Source organism: Arachis ipaensis, chromosome B3 (assembly GCF_059453495.1).
Source record: "Arachis ipaensis isolate K30076 ecotype BB chromosome B3, ASM5945349v1, whole genome shotgun sequence".
NCBI classification, from domain to species: Eukaryota; Viridiplantae; Streptophyta; class Magnoliopsida; order Fabales; family Fabaceae; genus Arachis; species Arachis ipaensis.
The window spans coordinates 139,837,113-139,860,696 of NC_142438.1; the positions used below are offsets into that span (position 1 = coordinate 139,837,113).

Genomic DNA, 23,584 nt, shown 5'->3' on the forward strand with positions numbered 1-23,584 from the left:
TATAATTAACCAAATGAATGCTCCATTCTAGTTTACCACGTCTTAAAAAATTGATATATATATATATATATATATATATATATATATATATATATATATATATATATATATATATATATATATATATATATTTCCACCTTAAAGTAGACCAAATTAATCAAAGAATGCTAGTTAGATAACTGTGCTGTACAGTGAAGGGAAGGGACACAATGGAACCAGTTGGTATTACTGGAATGAAGCTAATGCAATTGTAATGTTGTGTTATGAGGATGCTGGTTTAATTTTAGAATATGGACAAAGTTTGAGGATGCAAGACCTTACACATTTATTATTTTTTTTTATTTTGTTATTTGTAGTGGCAAGACCACAAGATCTCAATCCGTGACATGAATGTCCTACCTCGTTTATTTCATTCAGTGATATGATGTCCACCCAAAATTGACACTTGAGACAGTAAAAACAAAAGCAGGCACCTTCAATGCCGCTGATGCCTTGCCACCAATTGACATTTCAACTAAACCAAACCATACATTATTGAAAAAAAAAAAAACTTTAAACGATTCTTGATAATTACCTTGAAAAACCAATCAGGTGCTTAATAAAAAAATATTTTTTTAATTCTTGATATTTATTTCTGTGAGATTAATTAATTTTTTGTCAATATTTTTTTTTATATTAATAAAATTAACCTACATAATATGTTAATTGTTAATTTATTCGTTAAGAGTCAAGATTGATAAATTTTTATATAGAGTCTCGTTATCTTTTAAAAATAATTGTTAGAGTCGTTTAGTTATTTTTTATGTTTTTATTATCTTTTCAAATATATTGATTAAATTTATTGTGTAAAATAAAAAAAATATTAGTAATTTTTAAATTATTTTTACTTATAAAAATTAAATAAAAAATATATTAGTGATTAACGTGTCACATAAGTATATTTTGGAGAGAGATCATTGATACTTGTTTCACAAAATTAAATATCAAGAAGTAAAATAAGTATTATTTTTATTAAATATCTCGTAATTCTTAAAAAAAATTATGAGAAGTCGGGATGATATTCACTCTGCATTATTAGAAAAAGGCTATGCTTGCGGATACTAAATGAATTCAATTAACACTCATCCGATATCTAAACAAATTAGGTCTCCGTAATGGTCATGTCATAGTTGCAATTCTAACGAGTTAGATGTAATAATGTACATTTATTTGTTAGTTAACATCATTTTCAATCATAACTAAGATATCCGTATGTATTTATACATGGATCAACATAAAATATAATTTTCACATGAACCATATTAGTTAGATATGAACTGTATCTAAAATATCTAGATATTTTTAATGAAAATTAACAAACAAGAAAGAAAGCAAATCGCGTTGCACGCCGTATAACCACTGAATCTGGACTAGACATTTAAGATTTAAGCAAAGATTAGATTTCAGTGGTCAATTCATACCTCTGAATATAACATAAAAACAAAATCATAATTCGACTTGAGAGTATTATTATATTATTTTACTGTAAGTTTTGTAACCTTGCACCAATAGCAACTTAATGAAGAAAATTTATCACTAATAGTCTAATACACTGCATCAAGCTAAAGTTCCAAGACAAATGTAACCTTTTTTTTCCCAAACATATAATAACGACAAAACTATTAAATTAAAAGAAGACAGCATCTTTGTTTTTTTAATGTAACATTGTACAAGATAAGCAACTTCTACCAAAAAATTTCCTAGATTCCAGGGAGCATAAACATTGAACTTCAGCTTCCTTGATAAATTCACTGCATATGAAATCTTAGCTAAGTGACAATTGTGCATATAACTCTTCTAATAGTCCCTTTTAGCTTCTTCATAACAAAGCCACTGTCAAAGGCTTCAGTTCAAACAGAAAGGTGCTGGAAGCCTAAGGGCACGCTTGTAATTTAACTTGGTCTTCAGTGATTATTGTGTAGAAGTGGAATTTCCATCAACAACCCAATACTGCTTTACAGCAATTAGTATCTTCTCAGGAACAAGAGGTCCATCTTCATGGTCAACCATTTTGGTATCCCATCTCATTCCTGCAACTATTTTCTTTACCTTTATTAAGGTATCGACTTCATCGCGGAATATGACGGCGCCTTCCGGCCGCAAGATCCGGTCCATCTCCAGAAGAATGTCTTCTGCATTACATCTGCATTTCATCAAACACATATGCTTGAGGCTTACGAATGGACGCAAAAAGAGGAAAATTCAGAACCAAGTAATTGATCAAAACATTCAGAAAACTCTGTTTTTTGAACCTTATGATCAAGAGTCATCTTTGAAGGTCATATAAGGAAAACTATAATTGCAAGATAAGAAGATGCAGGAGAGGATTTAGAATTGAATTAGATAATTAGTTGAATAGTGGTTTGACCAAACAAACACTTACTTATCCTTGTACAGACTAAAGAGGCCATTGGCATGAATGAGATCATATGTCCTTGGATATGTTGAAAAGGCTTCACACCTGAATTTGAAAAATACAAACATAAATAAGGAATCCAACTAATAGTTTAAGATTCGCACAGCTACATCATATATTTCAACATTAAACGAAAAGATGCCATAAATATAACCCGAGAAAGAAGCTAGAAAGCGATACCAATCATGATAAATGCCAATCAAGCCGCGCTCATATATGACCCCCAGGGTACTTTTCTCAGCTGTGGTAGGCACAACGTTCATGACCCATAACTTGGGAGATTGAATAGCTGCAGCAAAACTACCCAACCCAGCATTCATATCCATAATGTTTCGATATCTTCCGGTATCCAACAGTCTATTAATTTTCTTGTAGGCATTTACATGTTTTTTCCACTTTTGGTTATCATCTTGGTATGTCTCAGAAGAAACTCCAGGTACCAAGCCACTAGCAATTCTAGGGGGAATGGCATATAACCTGCTCGGAAATGGTTTAAGATCTCCAGCTGAAACTTTAGGACTTGGGGTAACGCAGGCCTCCATTTTCTTGTACCTAAAGCAACAAAATAAAGGCATTCCACGTTAGCAAACCAGTTCTTCCTAAACAAAGTTAAGCAATGTATTTGTTAACAATATTCTGGATTTACTCCAGAAATATTTGATATATGAGGTAATCGCTAATGACAAATTTGAAAATTAACAAGGTCAGCAGTTCTCAGAATATTTTCAAGCATTTCCGTGGTTATACATGAAGAAGACATAATCAAGCCGAGATTTAATGGATAGTAGAAATACTACAAGGGATACTAATATTGCATTATTAAACTGCAAACTACAAATAAACAGAACATACCAGACATCATCAGCATCTGAAGATTCACAAAAATTTACACCAGCATCTTCTTGTTTGCGTCGACATGACTCAGAATCCATAGTCTTTTGCCAAACAGCAATCTCAGCCCTCTCAGACCTCTTCACCCAGCAAAGTTTCTTAGCAATCTCTTCAATCTTGTTTTGTTCATCCTCAAGGTCCTCCTTTGGTCTCTGCCAGGCTTTGTAATTAACCCTGTAATTGATTGGAGGGCCCGAAAGCACCCAGTAACCGCCAGGCCTTAGGACTCGATCAACTTCCATCATATATATTCCACCTGTAAACATAATGCAACTTTAAACTGCTGCTGTCGCAAGTAACAATATAAATTGTCAAATTAAAAAAAAAAAAAGCATGATCACAATAGTTTGGAAATTGTGTTTCAATTCTGTATGAACTAATTCATAGACAAGATGATAGTGTTAATCGTGAAGTTCTCACCATTTGCTCCCCAAGGAATCAAACAGCGAGAACAGTGAGCCATGTCAAAGGCTCGAGATGGATAAGGCAACTTTATGGTTCCCAAAACACCAATTACAGCAGGTACACCCCTTTCAAGAGCAAATTGAACTTGTGCTTCATGAGAATCCCTTGGTGCAAATGACATGGCAATAACATTTCTGCTCCAAAGATACGCACCCCAACTTGCAACCTGAGCAAAGAAACCCAAAGTAAGAATTCAAAGTTAAAACAAATATAAAAAATGTATCCAAATTTTGTGTGTAATAATGGCAAAGGAGGTGCCAATGATAAACATACCCCACAACCAGTATCTAGCGCAGTCCTCACTGTCCCATTAGCTATAGGTATCACAGATGCAAGTTGATCAATATATTTATCAGCGCCTTGGGGAAACTGGGTTCCACCACCAGGGAATCTGAACACATTTCCCTCATATTGGATCCAATTCTGAATAGCCTTCTCAACTGTAAGACTCTTGTAGGGAGCATTTGCATATGGAACATAATCACGACTCTTTGGCCATGGAAACGGGGTAACATACCCCTTGGGTGCTGGAATCAAACAATGCAGCTTCTCTTCTTCACGTGGGCAATGTCTCTCTCGATAGATCATGTTCTCTCTAGGGAAGGTCATCGCTCGCCGTTGATCTTGGCAGGGGGTATAATCAGTATATTTTGCTTTGCATGGTTGAAACACCTTAGGTTTCGAATCAGCTTCATCAAGTTTGCTAACTTCTCCACTATGGTGGGAGTCAAAACTTAAATTTGGTACTATCTCACATTCTGTATTACTCTTGGTAATCTGCAATGCTATGCTATCGCCCTTTCCAAAACCGCTTCTCTGCCACGCGCCCAATATATAGAAGAAACAGCAGAGACCAACTACTATAAAGATCTGCACAGTGCTTCTAGTCCTGCCATCAGCTGAACTTGGTTTCGCCATGTAGAACCTGAAAATGATCACTTTCCAATTCAGAACTAAGAAATGTGATGTCGAATTCTCAAGACTATGTACCACTACATCTACTCAAGATGTAGAAAACCTGATAAGTCCAAATCCAGACACTTGCTCCAATGAACATAGCTAAAGAATAGCAAGTTCCAAAAATATCAATATTTTAATATCTATCCAACTCCTTATCAATGATCAACACCAATCACCTGCAATAATCTATAGCATACATCGAATATAATAAAATTTTCATAACTGACAAATCATGACAAGTTAGTCTCAACCACCGTCATAAGGAGCAATCATTAGTTAGTTTGCAACACATATTTGTCAAAAATAGATAAGGTGAAGCTAGCTTCAGATCTACTCAACAGTGTAGAGCTTAAGTAAGTTCTATGTCAAGAAAAGTTAGAATACTTCTTCTATACCACCCAAAACAACACAAACTTTAATCTTCTTTAGGATTTAGAAAATGAAGTATGCAAAAAAAAAAAAAAAAAAAATACAAACTGAGATAGTAATCGAAGAGAACCAAACAAAACTTTGAACACCCACTTATGAAGAAAGCATGCAATATTGCAAAAAGGAGCCAAATTCAGAGCTGTAATGAATACCCACGAAAGCTAATTACACAAAAGCAACTGAAAGCACATAAAAAACTAAACTTTAGATACCAGGAAGGAAGGGGAAATTTTGGGAGAAACGGAAAACATAAGAAGAATAATAAGAAAGGAAGAGAATTTAATGATGGGAATGGAAAGTCGAGATCTCTTACCGATCATATAATAATGGGTTCAGCAATGGTGGAAGGATCTGCGATACCCCAAGAACAAGTATTGGAAGAGATACTGAAAATTTGGGAACTTTATTATCTGATATTTATTTCTGAGCAACCCAGCAATGATTTCTGTGCGTGGCTGCACACCACAGTGTAATGTGTTGTAGATCCGGTTGGAGAATGAGTGAGAGACTCTAGTCAATTGTAGGTATAAAAGCAAGTAGCTTTGGGACTTAATCACAATAAATAGGAAGGAGAGAAAGAAAAAGTGGGAAAATAACGGGAAACAGCTATGTTAATCTGTGTGTTCTGCCACTGAACCACACTGTTTACGCTTTTTCCAGATTTACAGTGATTGGTATGAGTATGACTATGATACGATATGATTAGTATATGAATGAATTAGAATTACAATTAGAATTTTGAATAAACAGAAAAAGAAGTTGTGTTTAACGAATTCCCCCTCTATCCTCTATTTTCTGTTATTCTTGTTAAAATTGCAGTATACCTATCTGTCCTTGCTAATTCAGGATTACAATATTACTCCAGATCTTTTCTTTTCTTTTCTTTTCTTTTCTTTTCTTTTCTTTGGTTATATATACCTAGGTCAAATTGTTCTCACAAAAACGTGTTTTTTTCACCTTAATAATTCAGGTTCTTGAAATTTTAACACACCCCTCTCGTTATTATGTCAATAGCCTAATAAACCTTCATTAATAAATAAAAGAAAATTTAATTTATTTTGCGTAAAAGTAGGAAAACCCTAATCCCTGTTGATTGACCTAACGTGGATCATTTTATGGAACGGAAAATATTCAGCAGGAAAAAGGATATTATAAATTTTGCATCTATTAAAAATTTAATTTTTTTTTTGGTGACTTATTAAAAATTTAATTTGATAGTATTATTATAATTACGAGACAATCTTTATTTTTAAAATTAATTTTTGTAATTGAATTAAGTCTACTTAATTTTAATATAATATAAAAATTCAGCGATAATTTTTCTTATAAAATATCAAAGTCTCACATCAGGATGTATAATTAAGTATAGATGATGATTGTGAAATGGAGGTAGGGCTCATGTACTTCAAGTCCCTTCAGTTTTCTTTATTATATTGGGCCAACATAGATTTTTCATGTATAAGATTAATTTAATGTGCACGCGTTTACTCCACCGCCTTAGAATTGTGTTTTCCAAACTCATCAAAGTCAATTTGTCTTAGTTGTCAAGTTTTTTAAAGTTATTAAACACTAATATTTTAATGACTTTTGGATTAAAATATTCATAATAATAAAAAGTTTAGTGACTAAATTTTTTATGTTTTCATTTTATTGATCTCTTTATTTAAATATTTTTATTAAATATATATGAGCTCAAGCTGTGCATGTTTTTTAAGTTTTGATTTTAGCTCAAGAGGTTGAAAGGCTCTGTTTGTTTGAACATTTTTATTGATATTGGGGATGCCATTTATTAATTAACTGATTAATTTAATACACAACTAAAGATTATCCTTCTGTGTGTGTATGACTTTGAAATATGAAGATGAAATAATAGACTGATAGACATCCTATGATTGAGATAATCTCATTCTTTAAAGATATATATTTGACATTTTCAAATTTTATGTAATTTAAAATATTTAAATTTTTTATAATATTATAATCACTATAGAATTAGTGATAAAATAACAAATTAGTTACCACCGTAACCCAAAAAAATAGTATTTGGATAACTAATTTTTCAAAAATGACATTTTGATAATAGAATTTTTGAAAAAGTTGATACTTGATAGATTCATTTTAATTTTTTTTAGAAAAAAAAAAACAAACAAACCTTCATTGGCTTAGGATACCGACAGGGAGGACACTGGAAACATGGTGCGGAGCGGAACTGCAGATAGAAGTGATAATAATAATATTTAGATGTGAAGACAAAACAACAATCACAAAGTGTGTTGTTATGTTATTTTTCTATATAATTTTAGGTGAAGAGTGAATGAATCGGATTTGTTCCAAATCTTGGGCTATTTTTTGTTAGCTTAGTTGATACGTGCTTCAAATGTTCGTGATATGAAAAGTTCAAGTGTTATTTATAAGATATTAGTTTATATTTTTAGAATATTTTAATTTAATGTATTTTTATTTTTGTTTATTTAATTACTAGATTGAGCCTTATGTTTATGGGTTTTAGGGTTTTTCTTTGTTTTAACCTAATAAGAGGTTATAAATACTTCTTTAGCTATTGTAGTAGCAGCATAGAATTTTTAGAGGTTTTAAAATCCCTTTTTGGTTTCGTGATGAAACCATGGTGTGGACAATTGAGGTTGAGGAGTCCCTCTCTTGTTACATCGATGAATTGAGTAGAAGATTGAGGAGTCCCTTCGAATCAATTTTCAAACTATGGCGTTGACAAGTTAGGTTGAGGAGTTTGCGTCAAGAAATTGGGTAGAAAGTATAGTGATTCTCTTTGTATTCAATTTCAATCTATCATTTTTATTTCTATTTCAATTTTAATATATCTTTTCATTCAGTTTGAATCTTTATCTTCTTGTTTATTTCTTATTTCATATCATTAGTGTTCCAAAAAAAATGATAATATTTATTGGTTATATAGTATTGGAAAAATTTTAAGTGTACCAAGAATAACAATGTTCTAATTATTTTAACCGTTGATTTCAATTAATATATATTATATATATTTCTTATAATTCAAATCAACGGTTAAAATAACTGAAACACCGATGTTCTCGATACATTTAAAACTCTTCTTATAGTATTATTCTCTTTCTATAATTATGGCGTATTTATTTATGTAATTTAATAATATTAAAAGATATAATGTTATCATAATTACAGGATTTAATTTATTTTAATTTGTTATATATTACTAAAATTATATTTTTTAATTAATAATATAATTAATGTCGCATGCTTCTAAAAATATTTTTATTGTTTTATTTGACTCTTTTAAATGTATTATTTATTTATTTATTTAATTTGATTGAAATAAATTTTAAATTATTAATATTTTATTTAATTGGAATAAATAAATTAATTTTGTTTTAATTTATTCATTTTGTTTGACTTATATATTTTGATTAATAATTTTTAAAAATATCATACTTAATTATTTATTTGATTAGATTGAGATAAATATTAAATTATTTAATATTTTTTACCATATTAATTATAACTAATCAATTATATTAATTATTTCACTTGACTAAAATAAATGAATTGATTTTTTTAATTTATATTTTTTTTATCTTATGTATTTTGATTAATAATTTTTTAAATGTTATAATTTTTACATGATATATTTATAAGATATTTTTTATTTATTTTATATTTTATTGAATCAAATAATTATAATTAATTTATTATATCAATTATTTAATTAATTTAATTATATATTATTTGATTCAATTTATTGTCACGTTAATATTTGCGTTATTATTTATACAAAATTCTCTTTCATTTTTTCCATGATGTTAAATATTTTAATTTTAAATTTTAAATTTTTATTCATTGTTTATATATTTTTTATTTTAATATCAAATATAATATTTCTATTAACAGTTTCCTATAATTTATTGTGTAATAATTATATGCTCCTATCAATTATATAATCATAAATATTTTTTCAATTTCATAAAAAACATAATTTTATTTTTTTATTTTATTTATTTTTATATCTCATTATTTATTTATTATAAAAAATTATATATGCTAGAAGAGAATTTCAGTATTTATCAATTGTTCTTTCATTTGTTAATACTTTTTTCTGCTATGATATATTATTCTAATCTTTTGTTTTTTATAAATTATAAAATATTATTATTTGTTATTGTAATATATCTATTTTATTTCTTTTATTTTGTTCCTCTTTATTTAAGTTTTTATAAATTTATATTATAAATTTTATTATTTTTATTCCATACAAGTTAATTTATCATAATTATTTACATGTTGAGTATTTTAAATGTTTAAATTATATTTTTTACGTGTTTAATTTTATTTTTAATTTGGGAGATTGAATAATGAAATAGCATTGATGAATGCTTAATTTTATTTCTAATTTGAGGGATTGAATAATAAAATAACATCGATAAAAATTATTGTGTATCTTCTTCTTCGTATTTTTGACTTACTTAAGTAATTATGTACAATAGTGCTTATACATAAAAGAGTAAATATAAATTAGATTAGATCTTCTCTTAACAATATTTTTATTATCTATCTTAAAATAGAAAAAAAATTTATAAATTACTTTAGACTAATAAATCTCTCATCATTGTGATAAGATATTGTACATTCATCTTATATTCAACAATTTTAATATGTATTAAATTAACAAAAAAATATGAAATCATTTCTAAGTATAAATATAGCTATTTATAACTCAATAATAAATAAAAATATATTGATAAATTTTAATATATTAGTCATATTACTTTAATTCTAAGGATAAATATGATAGTAAAATATAAAACACTTTTAAGTAACTTTTAACAAAAAAATATTTTATAATAGTTATTTTTTACTATGATAATAAAAAAGATATTTTAAGAATAAATTTTATCTCATGTTAAATTGTACTTGTTCAAATTAATTTTATTATAAGAATAAAAAAATTTAAAACTTTTAATCATGAACCATGAAAATGTCTACAAATTTAATCATTAATATTATTTAAAAAATCTTTTAAAAAATAAAATTATACTATAAATATTTTAATTTAATCACAAATTATATATTATTATTAATAAATAATTATTATATTTTATAAGAAAGTAATTACTATATGTATTTTTATTTAAAACATAAAAATAATTGATTCTATAATTTTTAAAAATAAAAATATGAGGAAAGATTTTATAAAAAAAATTAATTTTAATTAATTGATGATGTAAAATAATTTTATATATTTAAAATTTAATTTTAATATATTAATAATATAAAATATTTTATATAATTATATAATTATATTTATTTTTTTAATAATTATTTACATAATTAATATAAAAAATAATTATTTTTATTAATATAAAATTATATAATAAAATTATTTTATAAAAATAATATATTAAATTAAATTTATATATTTAATTACTAAGAATAACTATCTTTTGTATTATTGTTAAAATAATCATAGGATTAGAAGATTGTGTAAGACACTAAAAAAAGAGATAAAAAAAGTGAATTTTGGAAGACAAAAACGGTAGTGAAGTGTTTTGGTGTTGGAGTTGCGTTCCAGTTGATCCTCTTATCCGCACTCCGCACAATGCTTTCGGTGGCAGTTTCTTCTTCTCTCTCTTCCTCCCTCTTCCATTCCCCTTCACTTCTCAGCCTCAACACTCATCGGCGCCCTTTCACTTTCACTTCTCCACCTACTCCACGGGGTCTTCATTCTGTTTGCTTCTTCAACGCACCTAACAAACCCGATACCAATTGGCCTCTTCTCAGCCGATGGGAGGTACCTTGGGAATGGCAAACCGTTACACTAACCTCTCTCGCTTGTGGATTAGGGTGTGTTTTCAAAACCTTATCGTGGAACTAACCACATCCTAATAATAGGTTTTTAATTTTAATCCACTAATTTATTCCCAGCCAGTTTTGTTTTGACAGGTTTGGTTGAGGCCACAGCTCTTCCATATCTGGGAATTCGACCTGAGGTGCTTAGTATGGATGAGAAAGCAGAGTTACTCTTTTTAGATCAGGGGTATGCTAATACCAAATACCTACCTTTCACTTATTGCTATTATAACTTTGGTTCTGAGTTAATTATTTTTGGCAGCATCACAACTGCTGTTGTACTCGGAATTATATATGCCATTGCCAGCAATTTCCAGCCACTCCCTCAAGACTTCTTCAAATATGGTATGATCAGTTAACAACCCTTCAATTATATCAAGGTTTCTAAGGTTAACATTTGTCACTTCAATTAAGTTCATACTTCATAGTCACTTGTTTCCACAGCTAAATGTTGTTCTAGAATCCACGTTTTTGTTCTAAAGCTTGTCTTACTGAGGTGTTTAGTTAGCAGTTTGCTTACCTTGAAAAGTTATAATGTTATACACCTATGCTTATTTCCCATTCCATGATAAAAATAAAAACTTGTTTCAGATTTGAGGGACCCTTTCAGTCTTCAAAAGGGTTGGCTTTTGTGGGCGGGAATCGGACTTGTAGGTGCCATAGCTTCCATTGCATTGACAGGAGTAGCTGTCTCATTCTTTAATGGAGAACCCCCACAAAGAGAGGTTAACAATTTTCTTTTAGGAATTTCACAGGCAGATGCTGTTGTATGTTAGTTTCTATCTGTTGCACTCTGAGGAGGCTAGTTAGGGCTTCCACTCAAATAGCATAAATAATCAATCCACTGAATTTAGGGTTAATTTCATAATTTTGGTTGTATATTGCCATCATATGGATCCTCCTAGCTAACTAGAGGCAGATCAGCTTTCCTTAACCGAAGGATGAGTGTGAATTAACCATCGTAATGTACCATATTAGAACTACAACAATGACGGATAAGTCTTGTCCAATTAAGTGAAGTTAATTACATGGATCAGGCAACACTGTATTGTCTTATCATCATTTATGTTTACAATCTACATTCAAATCAATAAAATCTTAGTCTATTTTAATAGTTTCACCTATGATTTTCTTTTTAGCTCTCCTTCTATATTCAGCCATTGGATTCCTCTCCATCTGATCGATCTTCTCTCTTTATCAGAGTTTCTGTGCACTTCTTTCTACATTCCCATATCACATAGACAAGATTCTACCTCCTTTTCCATGATAGGCACGACTTTCTCCCAAATGCACTAAATACTAATCTTATATTGTCAAATGTTTCCACTCACCCAATGTAACAGATTCATCTTTGCAACATTAAGTACATTTTCTTGTTAGTTTATTGCCCAAATTCCTATAAACCCTAAACCAATACAACCTTTTGGGTTTTATAGTTGTGTGGTAAAATTTTTCCTTAAGCTTGATTGGTATGTTTTAGTCAAATAATGCTTGAAATGATACAATTCTCTTTCATCCACATTGCTTCAAATATATGGCATCCTCCTCTGTTTCCAATCATTTTAATCATGGGTCCAAGATGCTTCTAATATATGATTTGTGGTATTGTACCTATTTTCACCTCGAATGTAGAATTTGTGCTTGCTTGTTAAACTTATATTTCATATATTCCTCCTTATTTATATTATATACAAATTTGTGCCTTTGTAGAACTAGTACTTCTGTTCTGTTAATGACTCATTTAAAGTATTGGTGTTAACTTTTATGTGCTTTGATCTCTTGGAGATATCTTATTAGCTTCTATAAATTTCCTTTCAGACTGATGCTCTTGTAAAATTACTCCCGTTGATTGGATCTTCAAATGTCAGGTACTTATGAGATATTCAAACTCAAAGTTTTCTTATATCAACCCTTGGAAAAAAGAACATCAAAGCTTGTATATCGGTTCTGCATCCATGAGTCTCAAGTTACAATTACGTTTAACCTTTTCTGTAGCACTGCATGCTTGGTGGGCATCACTGGTGTTCTTGCACCTGTACTTGAGGAGACACTATTTCGAGGCTTTTTAATGGCCTCCATGACTAAGTGGTACTGTTTTCTTTAATTCCTTCTTGTTCACATATTTAACATAGACTAAAATGAAATATTGATTAAAGAAACTGCAGCTTGACTTTCAAGCAAGACACTTCCTTTGCATTAGACACTAACTGCATAGATAATTGAATAGAGGAGCCTGATGTATGTGCAGCTTTTGTGATGCTGTAGTTGGCTTATCTTTTCCTGAAGGAGAAATTGACTCAGGTTGTGTGGTGAAGTTTCCATTATGAATTTCTGCTTCCTGATATGTTTCTAACGATCAATGTATTTGGACTTGAAATATCAATAGTGGTTCTATAATCAATTTCAACTAGCTCTATTTGACTTGATAGTGGCATACCTGGGAAACTTTTACCTTGTGAAGATTAAAGAATGCTCTACTTGATAAAAGGCATACAACTGAGTTTGAATTCATAGTAAAATATATAGTTAGTTGATCTATGTACGGAGACAAAATTAAAGAGGGTAACCTCAGTCCTGTTGTTTGGCTAGGCTGTTGACTATTGAGCATTAGTGGGAAAATTTCCCTCATGTACGTATGATTTCAATGCAGGGTTCCTACACCGGTTGCCATCATCATTAGTGCTGCTGTCTTTGCCCTTGCCCATCTCACTCCTGGGGAATTTCCGCAGTTGTTTGTTCTAGGTATTCTGCACATACAAGGAAACGTGGACTTCAGAAATGCCAACAAGATTCTACATAATTTTTGTGTAGAAAATGAATACACAGAATGTTTACCTAACTAGGAAGAAAAATTTTAACCCGTAAAAGAAACCTTATTTTTTCTCTTAAAAGCTACAATAGTTCTTTCATGTACACTGATGAAGATAACTTATATTTGTGACATATGCAGGGGCTGCTTTGGGGATTTCATATGCTCAAACTCGCAACCTTCTCACTCCCATCACCATCCATGCTTTCTGGAACTCAGGAGTTATATTACTTCTTACTTTTTTGCTGGTATATATTTTTCTCACTCTTATGGATAAGTTTCTTTAATGTGTGTTGATTACAATGTATATGCCTTTATGCAAATCCTATGAGTCTCTGGAAGACTGCAATCTTCTTTTTTTCTGAGTGCTAAGAATGCGTCTTCTAATGTTTGTGTATGTAGCTTCAAGGGTATGATATCAAAGAATTGTTGCAGACAAGTTGACAGGAACAGTTTCTCTCCTTTTCATAGATGTGGAGCATGTGCAGTACACAGAATAATATATATCCATTTCTTTGTATAACTATGCTGTGGAATACAAGTAAAACTTTCTGGTTTCAAGCATTGAAGAAGTAGAAAATGTACGTACTTTTGTACAAGTTTTTTATTAAGAAGGGTTCGTGTTATCTTGGAGATCTCAAGCTCGAAACATTTGAATTGAAACGTGCATGATAAATTCCCAACTGTTTATGAACGCAAGAGGTGCTAGTGGATAAGCTCAGCTATATATGTATATATTTCCTCAAACTCGAGAAATTCTGGCTATACACTATACACTCACTTTTGCATACATCTACTAAGTATATTTTACATAAAAATATTAATTAATTAATTAATTAATATGCATTATAAAGAGAAATAAATGCATGCTACTTAAAGTTATACAATTATATACTAGTTTGTCTGATACAAGTATTACATTAGTTTGTTTGATCCTTATGGATTATTAATAAACACAACAAAATTTTCTTCAACTCCCAATTTTCTTCCCCAACTTTTTTTTCTGTTATCTGATTTGGAAAATCAATTGAATTTGTCATATAATGTGTGCATTTCTGTTAGGGGAGATCCACCATCTAGAGCAAAAACGGAAGCTCTTGAGAAACAATGTGGTGGCCTTCCTTTGAAGATTGGCTTAGCCACGGAGGAACGGGTCAGCTTCTTTTCCTTTGACAAGGTGGAACTTCCTCTCTACCCTGAAGCTACAAGAGAATCACCCTTTTTTGTTGGTAGCTATTTATTAAAGTTTATAATATGTATGATGCATCCATTGGTGGACTAATATAGTAAATATATAAGTTCTGTTTATTAGAGTGATTGTGTTTTGGCCTTATTTTTTTGTATGAGATGTTTGAACTTTGAATAGTTTTAGATCCTTGTTAAATAATAAAAATATTGCAAAATATTAATCGAAATATTAATGTATTCTGAAAAAAGAAAGTATAAAAAAAAAAATTGTCCAATGCTCTTTAAACAATAATTGTTTAAATTATACTTGAATCAAATAAATAAATTTTTTAAAAATATTATGTACATACAAAAAATTAATTATTAAATAAGTCATTTCATAAATATTCACGTATGTCTTAAAACCTTATGTTTTGTTTTAAAAAATCTCACTTGTTAAAATTATATTAACAAAATTTCACAAAATAAATAATTTTACCGAGTGCTTTAATTTTTTTTATAATAATTGTCTTTTTTTAAATATATTTCGAACTTTTATCACTTATACCATTCTTTTTGATAATATGATAAAAATTTATTATGTATGCACTTAAAATTATAAGATGGAATTTGACTTCCATTTAGAATATTTCAACCGCTAAAGATTAAATGACTAATAATATATTCGAATATAACATTTACTTTAAAGAAAATGATAATGCTACTATTTTTTTTTCTGGTCTCATTTTACATATAATTTTAAAAATTATATATTTATATAAATTTAGTGGGATAAATTTGCATTGTTGACTATTTGTTGTTGTATATATTGTATAAATTTTATAAAAAAATTAAATAACATTATAAAAATAGGAGTGAGAAACTGAGAATACTCGTTCTCGTATTTAGAGGGTTGATATGTTTCACGCAAAAAGAGGCTTAAATGGTTGTGTTTGGAGGGTTTGACTCGGTTTTAAACTTTGGTTACACGCTTGGGATGCAAACCCTAGGTCAAGGAACAGACAAAAGGTGGTTCCAACCGAGGGTTAGATTTTTGGGACCTTCACTGAATTTGGAGTCCCAAGTTTGCCACTTGACTCGGTGAACCTTTCCCATTAATTAGTCGTATGGCACTTGCCATCCAACCACTAGACATATTTGGCAAACTTTGGTGTAAAATATGTTACAAAATGTGTCAAAATCTATGATGTTATTAGTACTATTAAAGTTAGTGGGAGGCCATGAATGAAATTGAGAAATTGAGAAATCCCATAATTATTTTGTATTCCCAAAGCCTAGAGGAAATTGCCTTTCACGTGTGCTATTACCACAACGCCCCTGTCAAATAACAAGTTCCTAAAGACATTTTTTAAAGTTCGTCATGTCAAATAATTTGAGGCTCTTTTGTAATCTATGATTTTCCTTATGAATTTCACTCTGAGTTAAAAAATGAACATTACTCATAGTATTTAGAATAATCATTCGAGTACTAGAGCATTTTATATCATAAAATCACTCATCCCAAAAATTTAAGCTGATTTTAGGATTCCTTTTAGATCTAAAGTTCTAATAACATGTCATGAAACTACTCACTCCAAAAGTTTAAGTTGATAGAAAAATATAACACTAATAGTTATATCTCTAATACTAAATTGGACATCTCTAAACTTTTATTGTACACATTGTACAGATATTCCATTGACTCCCTATACTTCCTCTTTTTTTATTTGTTGGAATCTAAGTTGCGTTTCTTTTTTAGAACAGAATAAAATAAGATATTAAAAATACAACATAAAAAATAGAAATATAAAATTTAATATTCTTATATTTTGTTTGATGATAAAATAAAATAAATTATAAAAATTTAATTTATTTTTATTTTTTTCATTTAAAAAATTTGCAAAAAAAATATAATTATAAAAAATTAACAAAAATAATAAAATAAAAAATAAAAAAATTGTGTTATTTATTAGTGTTTTTTATTCTTTTTATTAAGATAAACACAAAATACACTAATTTAATATCTTTAAAGACATGCACTATCTCTACCTACCTATGTTCAATCTATTAAACACAATTTTATGCGTCAAGATCCTGTCTCAATATCCTGTTCTTATAAACAACCTAACCCTAAAGATTTTTTTGGTCAAAGTTCATCTTTCTAATATGTTGCTTAAAACCTGATGATCTTATCCATATACAATTATACATACACCTTGGAATGGACCCGTGATAATCCTATTGGATCATGTCTCAAACTATTTAATTTCTAACTGCTACATATTATTAGTCTAGTTCAAAGCCTATGATTTATGAAAAGTGAAAACACAAGTTAAAATTCAAACAAGATTACCTAAACCATAACTGCTATGTAGAAAGTCACTAGCATTATTAAAAATAAAAGATTACACCAACAAGTACATCACCTAAACGGCGAAACCCTAAACTAGTGTTCGAATTTTGATGATAAAGAGAAGAAAAAAATGGTGGAGAATTTTCCTTTGGCCATAGAAGAATGACAAAATGATTATAAAGTGTATAAAAATTTATGACTAGAAGAAGCTAAGTTATAAGTCTGAGTATGAAAGCGAAGAATTAAGTAGCCTTCTGGCCATTGAAAAGATAGATTGAGTGAAAATTAAGAAGGTCAAATAATAACCCCGAAGTCAGAAGCATCATATATTGCAGTAGTCATAAATTTCAGCTAACTCTGAAATTGATAGAGATACATTGGTGGCAATAAACAAATGTTGATTTAGATGAATATAAAAATGAAAATGTTGGTAAAATATATATATAGTAAAAGCGGTCCCCTACTCAAGCACATTAGATTTTGATCACAAGTCCGATTCTATCTCTTGTTGTTATCTAAAATTTGACATTAAACAAAAACATGTAATGCTTATTATTAAACTGTTTCGACCTGACAAACCCAGTGGAATAGAAGCTCTGGGGAATGGAATAGAAACGGGATTTTCGGATTCTGAGAAGCCTTAAAACCAATAATATAATCCAAAGTTAGTCTAACTGGAATTCGATGTTGAATTATATATTGGAGCTTTGTTTTGGAATCAGGTTCAGGTCCACGTTTCCAAATGATATTTCAAAGTTTCAGACCCTCATACATAATTTTATTATTTTTCCTTGGAACTTTGCTTTGTCTTGGCCTCTAGCGGATAGGCTCAAAACTTTCATGTCATTACAATATGTTACTTACCAAAAATGTTATTAATTATGCATATTAATCTTAGAATTAGTATCTACTATACGCTTTTTCTAATTGTAAAGTACGGAAAAAAACTTAATCCATACCTATATACAATGAAACTTGTCAAATTTAATAATAATAAATAATCAACCATATTAAGTATACACTAAATATAAACAATAAAATTTATTTGTGTCTAGCTAATATATAATAATTAATTTTTTTTATGTATATATAGTATTTTTTATAAACAATAAAGTTTATGTGTGTCTAAATAAACACCAATGTTTTTAGTGTAAAAACAAGATTGTTAAATTAATTAAATATGGTAAGATCGCAATCCCCAGATGCTGCTAGTTTGGTGGTGTATGGAGATTCCAGCTTTTGGGTCATAGACAAATAACACACAGCTCTTTAATTAAGTTGAAAGTGTGAATGAATAGTGGTACTTAATGATGAAACTAATGCGACTTAATTGGGTTTGATTTCTAATTAAGTTGGTAGTTGTTCTCTTTTTAAGAGCTTCATAGCAACGCGATCCTCGCAAAACACACGCTCCTTTAAGAGTCACCACAAAAGACGGCTGAACCTTCGGGTACAAGATCCCTTCTCAGGAAGCATATAATCACTTCACTACTTCAACTGTGTTCTCTCTCTATCTATCTATCTCTTCATTATTAGGGTTTTCATTTCTTGATTATTACCAGCTTGCTTCTTCTATATATCCACCTCTTTCAACTCTCTACTCTTTCTTGAGGAGATGGAAGGTGAGAAGCTTGATGAGATCATGTTACCAGGTTTCAGGTTCCACCCAACTGATGAGGAGCTTGTGGGGTTCTACCTTAAGAGAAAGATTCAGCAAATGCCTCTGTCCATTGAGCTCATCAAGCAACTTGATATCTATAAATATGATCCTTGGGATCTTCCAAGTAAGTATATAGTGGCTATGATCTGAATGAACTTAATGATAAGGCAATTAATTAAAAAAGTACTGTATGTGTAGAAGTGGCAGGTACAGGAGAGAAAGAGTGGTATTTCTACTGTCCAAGAGACAGAAAATACAGGAACAGTGCAAGGCCAAATAGGGTAACTGGAGCTGGGTTCTGGAAAGCCACAGGGACTGACAGGCCTATATACTCCTCAGAGGGTTCAAAGTGCATTGGACTCAAGAAATCTTTGGTCTTCTACAAAGGCAGAGCTGCCAAAGGTGTTAAAACTGATTGGATGATGCATGAGTTTAGGCTCCCTTCTCTTGCTGACTCTTCATCCGACAAGACCACTATTCCTCCTAATGTCAGTATTTATTACTCTCTCAAACCCTTCTTAACAAGATCCATCTCACACTTTCTACCTAACTTCAATTTCAACATGCAGGACTCTTGGGCAATCTGCAGAATATTCAAGAAAACAAATGCTACAGCTCAAAGAGCACTCTCTCACTCTTGGGTTTCTACCTTACCTGAAACACCAACCACCACTACCAATGATACAGATCACATATTCCACTTTTGTTCATCCAACATGCCAACAATGATGGCAAAGAAAACTAGCTTCATGACCCAGTTTTGCACTAACTACACTAGTGACACACAAATCCAAGATGTTGCATCATCTTATAAACCACCCTTCATTAATATTAATCCATTGCTTTACAAACACTTTGATCATCATCATCATCAGTTACCACCCATTATTTCAAATGGAGATCTTATAAGCAACGACTGTTTAATACCCTCTTCTACTACTACTCCACTTGAAACATCCTCTAATAGTGCAAAACCTACTATGGATTTTTCTTCATTGTTGCTGAACATGTCATCTTCTGTTCTTGGAGATTTTGCTGGAAAGACATCATCGTCGTCCTCATCCCAAGAGGGTACAGCAGCAACAGCAACAACAATCACAAGTAGCTTCGGTGGTGGAATGCAGGAGCACTACCCAACAATACCATTACTGCGTCAGATGCATCAAGGGAACAACAACAACAACATTGGCATCAACAACAACAACGTGTCTGCTGGCGGTGAAGAACAAGAGTTGGAGAAAGTTGGATCCATTGTTGGGTTCCCATTCATGAACATTGGGGATGCATGGAAGTCAAATATGCTTTGGGATACTTCTTGTCCCTTGTGATATGTGCCTTCTTTACTTACTTAATTAATTAGCATTATTATTCCACAACCAAAGTATTATATTTATACTTAATCCAGTTTAATTAGTCAAAATTAGAAGCCATTGTTTTTATAGCTTCTAATAATTAGGTAGGACTAGCTGAGACTCTACTAGATATCTCTGACTTTTTTTTAAACTTAGATTTATGTTCATTTTATCTTAGCATGTAGAATCTTTTGTTAGGAGTTTACAGTTCCTTTTTGCCGTGGTAGTAGAGTTTAGGGTTTTGTATTCTAAATAGGGATAAAATGTCAACTTGAATGTTTGTGGAATATAATTTTGAAAAACAAATTGAAATTAAGACGCACCAGCTAAGGCAAAATGCTTGGAGAAACCCATATATATTATATAGGTAAATGCTTTAGTGCCTAAAATATGGTGCTTATTTATTAAAAAGAGTTAAAAATTAATATTTAATTTAAAAGATATAAAAATAAATAATTTTTAAAAATTTAAAATTTATTACAAAAAGAAAGTTAGGCAAAATTTAGGCACCAGGTCACTAGCACCATAGAATTGGCCTATATTATATCAGTTTTATCCCATATACAAGTTATTTTTTCATATAAGTCTATGCAAGTTATTTTACCTTAATTTACCTCACACGCCTCTTAATCTAACTAACTTTTCAATCAACGTGCGAATATATAACTGTCTTTTTTAAAAAGATTTTGTTTTCATTTTCGAATTTTCTCAACGTTTTCAATCTACATTCTCTTCTATCTCTCCGTTCTCTGCGTTTCTCTTCTATCGCTCTCTATATTTTTGAACTCAAACTCTAAAATCAGTTTTGAACAGTTATCTCGTTATTAAAAATAATGAATAATTCAAGTTCAGATTGTCAATTGAACCAGAACAAAGTTGATTATTGTTTTGAATCCAATCAAGTGGTTGAGATGTGGTTCGATTCTAGTTAATGTTTTTGTTAGTAGTTTATGATTCTGTAGGTGAATAATGTTGTTTTTGTTTGTGAAAATTGTTGTTCGTCGTTGATGGTTTGAATTGAATGTAATGTAAGAGTTCTGCATTAAAAAAAATATTTTTCTGTATTTGCAGCAAATTTGAGTGTAACATGAAGATATTTCAGTGTATTGTTTAAGAATTTTTAGTGTATGTGTGCTGATAAATTTTGCATAATTCAAAACTCTTCTTCTCCCTCCTCCTCATCTTCTGCTGCTTCTTCTTCTTCTTTTTCATCATCATCATCGTCTTTTTTTTTTCTTATTCATCTTTTTTTTGTTTTACCTTCTCAAGTTTCTTCTTGTTTTACTCTCTTAACAAGAATAAAAACAAAAAAATCAAACAAAGAAGAAGAAAAAACACATAATACTGCAAAATTACTTGGAAAAGAATGAACTTACATTCATTCAACTAAAAGAAAAAAATAAATAAGGAAAAGAAGAAGAAGAAAAAAATGTAGTATTATTAGAGAAAATATTTTTCTATATTTGCAACAAATTTGGGTGTAACACGAAGATATTTAAGTGTAATGTTTAAGAATTTTCAGTGTATGTGTACTGATAAGTTTTGCATAATTCAAAATTCTTTCTCTCCCTCCTCCTCATCTTCTGCTATTTCTTCTTTTTCCTTTTCATCATCATCTTTTTTTTCTTATTCATCTTTTTCTTTTTGTTTTACCTTCTCAAGTTTCTTCTTGTTTTACTCTCTTAACAAGAATAAAGACAAAAAATCAAACAAAGAAGGAGAAGAAACACATAATGCTACAAATTTACTTGGAATAGGGTGAACTTATATTCATTCAACTAAAAGAAAGAAAGAAATAAGGAAAAAAAGAAGAAGGAAAAAAATGCAGCATTAGAGGAAATATTTTTTTGTATTTGCAGCAAATTTGGGTGTAACATGAAGATATTTAAGTGTATTGTTTAAGAATTTTTGGTGTATGTGTACTGATAAGTTCTGCATAATTCAAAATTCTTCCTCTCCCTCCTCCTCATCTTCTGCTACTTCTTCTTTTTCATCATCATCATTATCATCTTCTTTTTTTTTTCTTATTCATCTTTTTTTTTTATTTACCTTCTCAAGTTTCTTTTTGTTTTACTCTCTTAACAAGAATAAAAATAAAAAAATCAAATAAAGAAGAAGAAGAAACACATAATGCTACAAATTTACTTGGAAGATGATAAACTTACATTCATTCAACTAAAAAAAAAGAAAAAAATAAGAAAAAAAGAAGAAGAAAAAAATGCAGCATTAGAGAATATTTTTCTGTATTTGCAGCAAATTTTGGTGTAACACGAAGATATTTAAGTGTATTGTTTAAAAATTTTTGGTGTATGTGTGACGATAAGCTCTGCATAATTTAAAGCTCTTCCTCTTTCTCCTACTCATCCTCTGCTGCTGCTTCTTCTTCATATTCTTATTTCATTTTCTCATAATTCTTTTCGAATTTAGCTTCGCAACTTCTTTAACTTTTTGCGACGTTTTTGAGAAATTTTAATTCTTGTTTGAATTTTGAGCGTTGCGGTTTTGATTGAGGGAGAAGAACTATTTGCGCTATTCAAGAGTTGGAGAAGCTCATATTTACACGCAATCTAAATTGAAAGTTATTTTTGTTGAATTTTAATCAATTTGTATTAAATTTATATACCAAAAAAACTTATATAGAGACTTATTTTGAGTAAACTTACTTTGGTTTAGTCCCTTGGAAATCACGTAGGAGCAGAAGTGCAAGGCAACATATCAACCAAAAACACCAAAGATATGGAAATGAAAAGAAGAAAAAGAAAGAATCAAGAACTAATAATTATAATGTGGCTCAGCTTATCATTTTAGAAACAAAAGAATTAATTTTTAAATTTAAGAATTAAAATGGTTCACCATTTAAATTAAGGCGTTTGCTTCGATACAATGATAAATTCATATATATCGATACGATAAAATTGTGGACAAATAATAAAACGACACGTGGATTATATTATCCAGATCAATATTTATTTTTTTTAAAATATATAATATCAATACTTTTACTAAAATATTTTTATAATTTAATAAAAATAAAAAATATTTGTTATTTAATTAAAAAAAGACCTAAATATCCTTTAAACAAAAACTATTCATTTAAATTAATCAAATTTTAAAAATCAACTAACTTTCATCTTATAATTTTAAATTTTAAATCATTTAAAAAATAAAAAGTTAAAAACACATTTAATTG

The 23,584-nt window shown here is 29.8% G+C and overlaps 3 protein-coding genes across 4 annotated transcripts; 2 read left to right on the plus strand and 1 right to left on the minus strand.

Annotated features, from left to right (window-relative positions):
- Window positions 1-1,491: 1,491 nt before the first annotated feature.
- On the minus strand, window positions 1,492-6,204 carry LOC107631875 (putative methyltransferase PMT2). Its single transcript, XM_016335447.3, has 7 exons — window positions 5,514-6,204; window positions 4,085-4,736; window positions 3,767-3,977; window positions 3,308-3,602; window positions 2,636-3,007; window positions 2,423-2,500; window positions 1,492-2,182 (listed from the first exon to the last, which is right to left on the minus strand). Exons 2-7 carry the CDS (start codon window positions 4,727-4,729, stop codon window positions 1,951-1,953), a joined length of 1,833 nt encoding a protein of 610 aa, XP_016190933.1. The 5' UTR covers window positions 4,730-4,736; window positions 5,514-6,204; the 3' UTR covers window positions 1,492-1,950.
- A 4,519-nt stretch (window positions 6,205-10,723) lies between these two features.
- LOC107631874 (CAAX amino terminal protease family protein) lies at window positions 10,724-14,617 on the plus strand. 2 transcript variants are annotated; one of them, XR_015906943.1, is made up of 10 exons: window positions 10,737-11,047; window positions 11,133-11,240; window positions 11,316-11,398; window positions 11,645-11,778; window positions 12,872-12,921; window positions 13,049-13,141; window positions 13,302-13,354; window positions 13,704-13,795; window positions 14,004-14,110; window positions 14,265-14,617. XR_015906943.1 is itself a non-coding variant. In XM_016335445.3 (9 exons), exons 1-9 carry the CDS (start codon window positions 10,803-10,805, stop codon window positions 14,304-14,306), a joined length of 954 nt encoding a protein of 317 aa, XP_016190931.2. In that variant the 5' UTR covers window positions 10,724-10,802; the 3' UTR covers window positions 14,307-14,617. The 2 variants fall into 2 exon arrangements, 1 of the variants encoding a protein (XP_016190931.2); XM_016335445.3 differs by lacking the exon at window positions 13,302-13,354 and having other exon boundaries at window positions 10,724-11,047.
- Window positions 14,618-18,922: 4,305 nt separating this feature from the next.
- On the plus strand, window positions 18,923-20,719 carry LOC107634779 (uncharacterized). The gene is made up of 3 exons (XM_016338202.3): window positions 18,923-19,166; window positions 19,241-19,530; window positions 19,612-20,719. Exons 1-3 carry the CDS (start codon window positions 18,998-19,000, stop codon window positions 20,368-20,370), a joined length of 1,218 nt encoding a protein of 405 aa, XP_016193688.1. The 5' UTR covers window positions 18,923-18,997; the 3' UTR covers window positions 20,371-20,719.
- Window positions 20,720-23,584: the final 2,865 nt, after the last annotated feature.

Excerpts from the sequence above, each read along its gene's own strand:
- LOC107634779 (XM_016338202.3), top strand. The coding sequence starts at position 18,998 with ATGGAAGGTGAGAAGCTTGATGAGATCATGTTACCAGGTTTCAGGTTC. Across the intron at positions 19,167-19,240 it reads TGATCCTTGGGATCTTCCAA|AAGTGGCAGGTACAGGAGAG; the intron begins GTAAGTATATAG and ends CTGTATGTGTAG. Across the intron at positions 19,531-19,611 it reads AGACCACTATTCCTCCTAAT|GACTCTTGGGCAATCTGCAG; the intron begins GTCAGTATTTAT and ends TTCAACATGCAG.
- LOC107631874 (XM_016335445.3), top strand. The coding sequence starts at position 10,803 with ATGCTTTCGGTGGCAGTTTCTTCTTCTCTCTCTTCCTCCCTCTTCCAT. Across the intron at positions 11,241-11,315 it reads TTACTCTTTTTAGATCAGGG|CATCACAACTGCTGTTGTAC; the intron begins GTATGCTAATAC and ends TATTTTTGGCAG. Across the intron at positions 14,111-14,264 it reads TACTTCTTACTTTTTTGCTG|CTTCAAGGGTATGATATCAA; the intron begins GTATATATTTTT and ends TTGTGTATGTAG.
- LOC107631875 (XM_016335447.3), bottom strand. The coding sequence starts at position 4,729 with ATGGCGAAACCAAGTTCAGCTGATGGCAGGACTAGAAGCACTGTGCAG. Across the intron at positions 3,978-4,084 it reads CGCTAGATACTGGTTGTGGG|GTTGCAAGTTGGGGTGCGTA; the intron begins GTATGTTTATCA and ends TTCTTTGCTCAG. Across the intron at positions 3,008-3,307 it reads TCAGATGCTGATGATGTCTG|GTACAAGAAAATGGAGGCCT; the intron begins GTATGTTCTGTT and ends TTGTTGCTTTAG.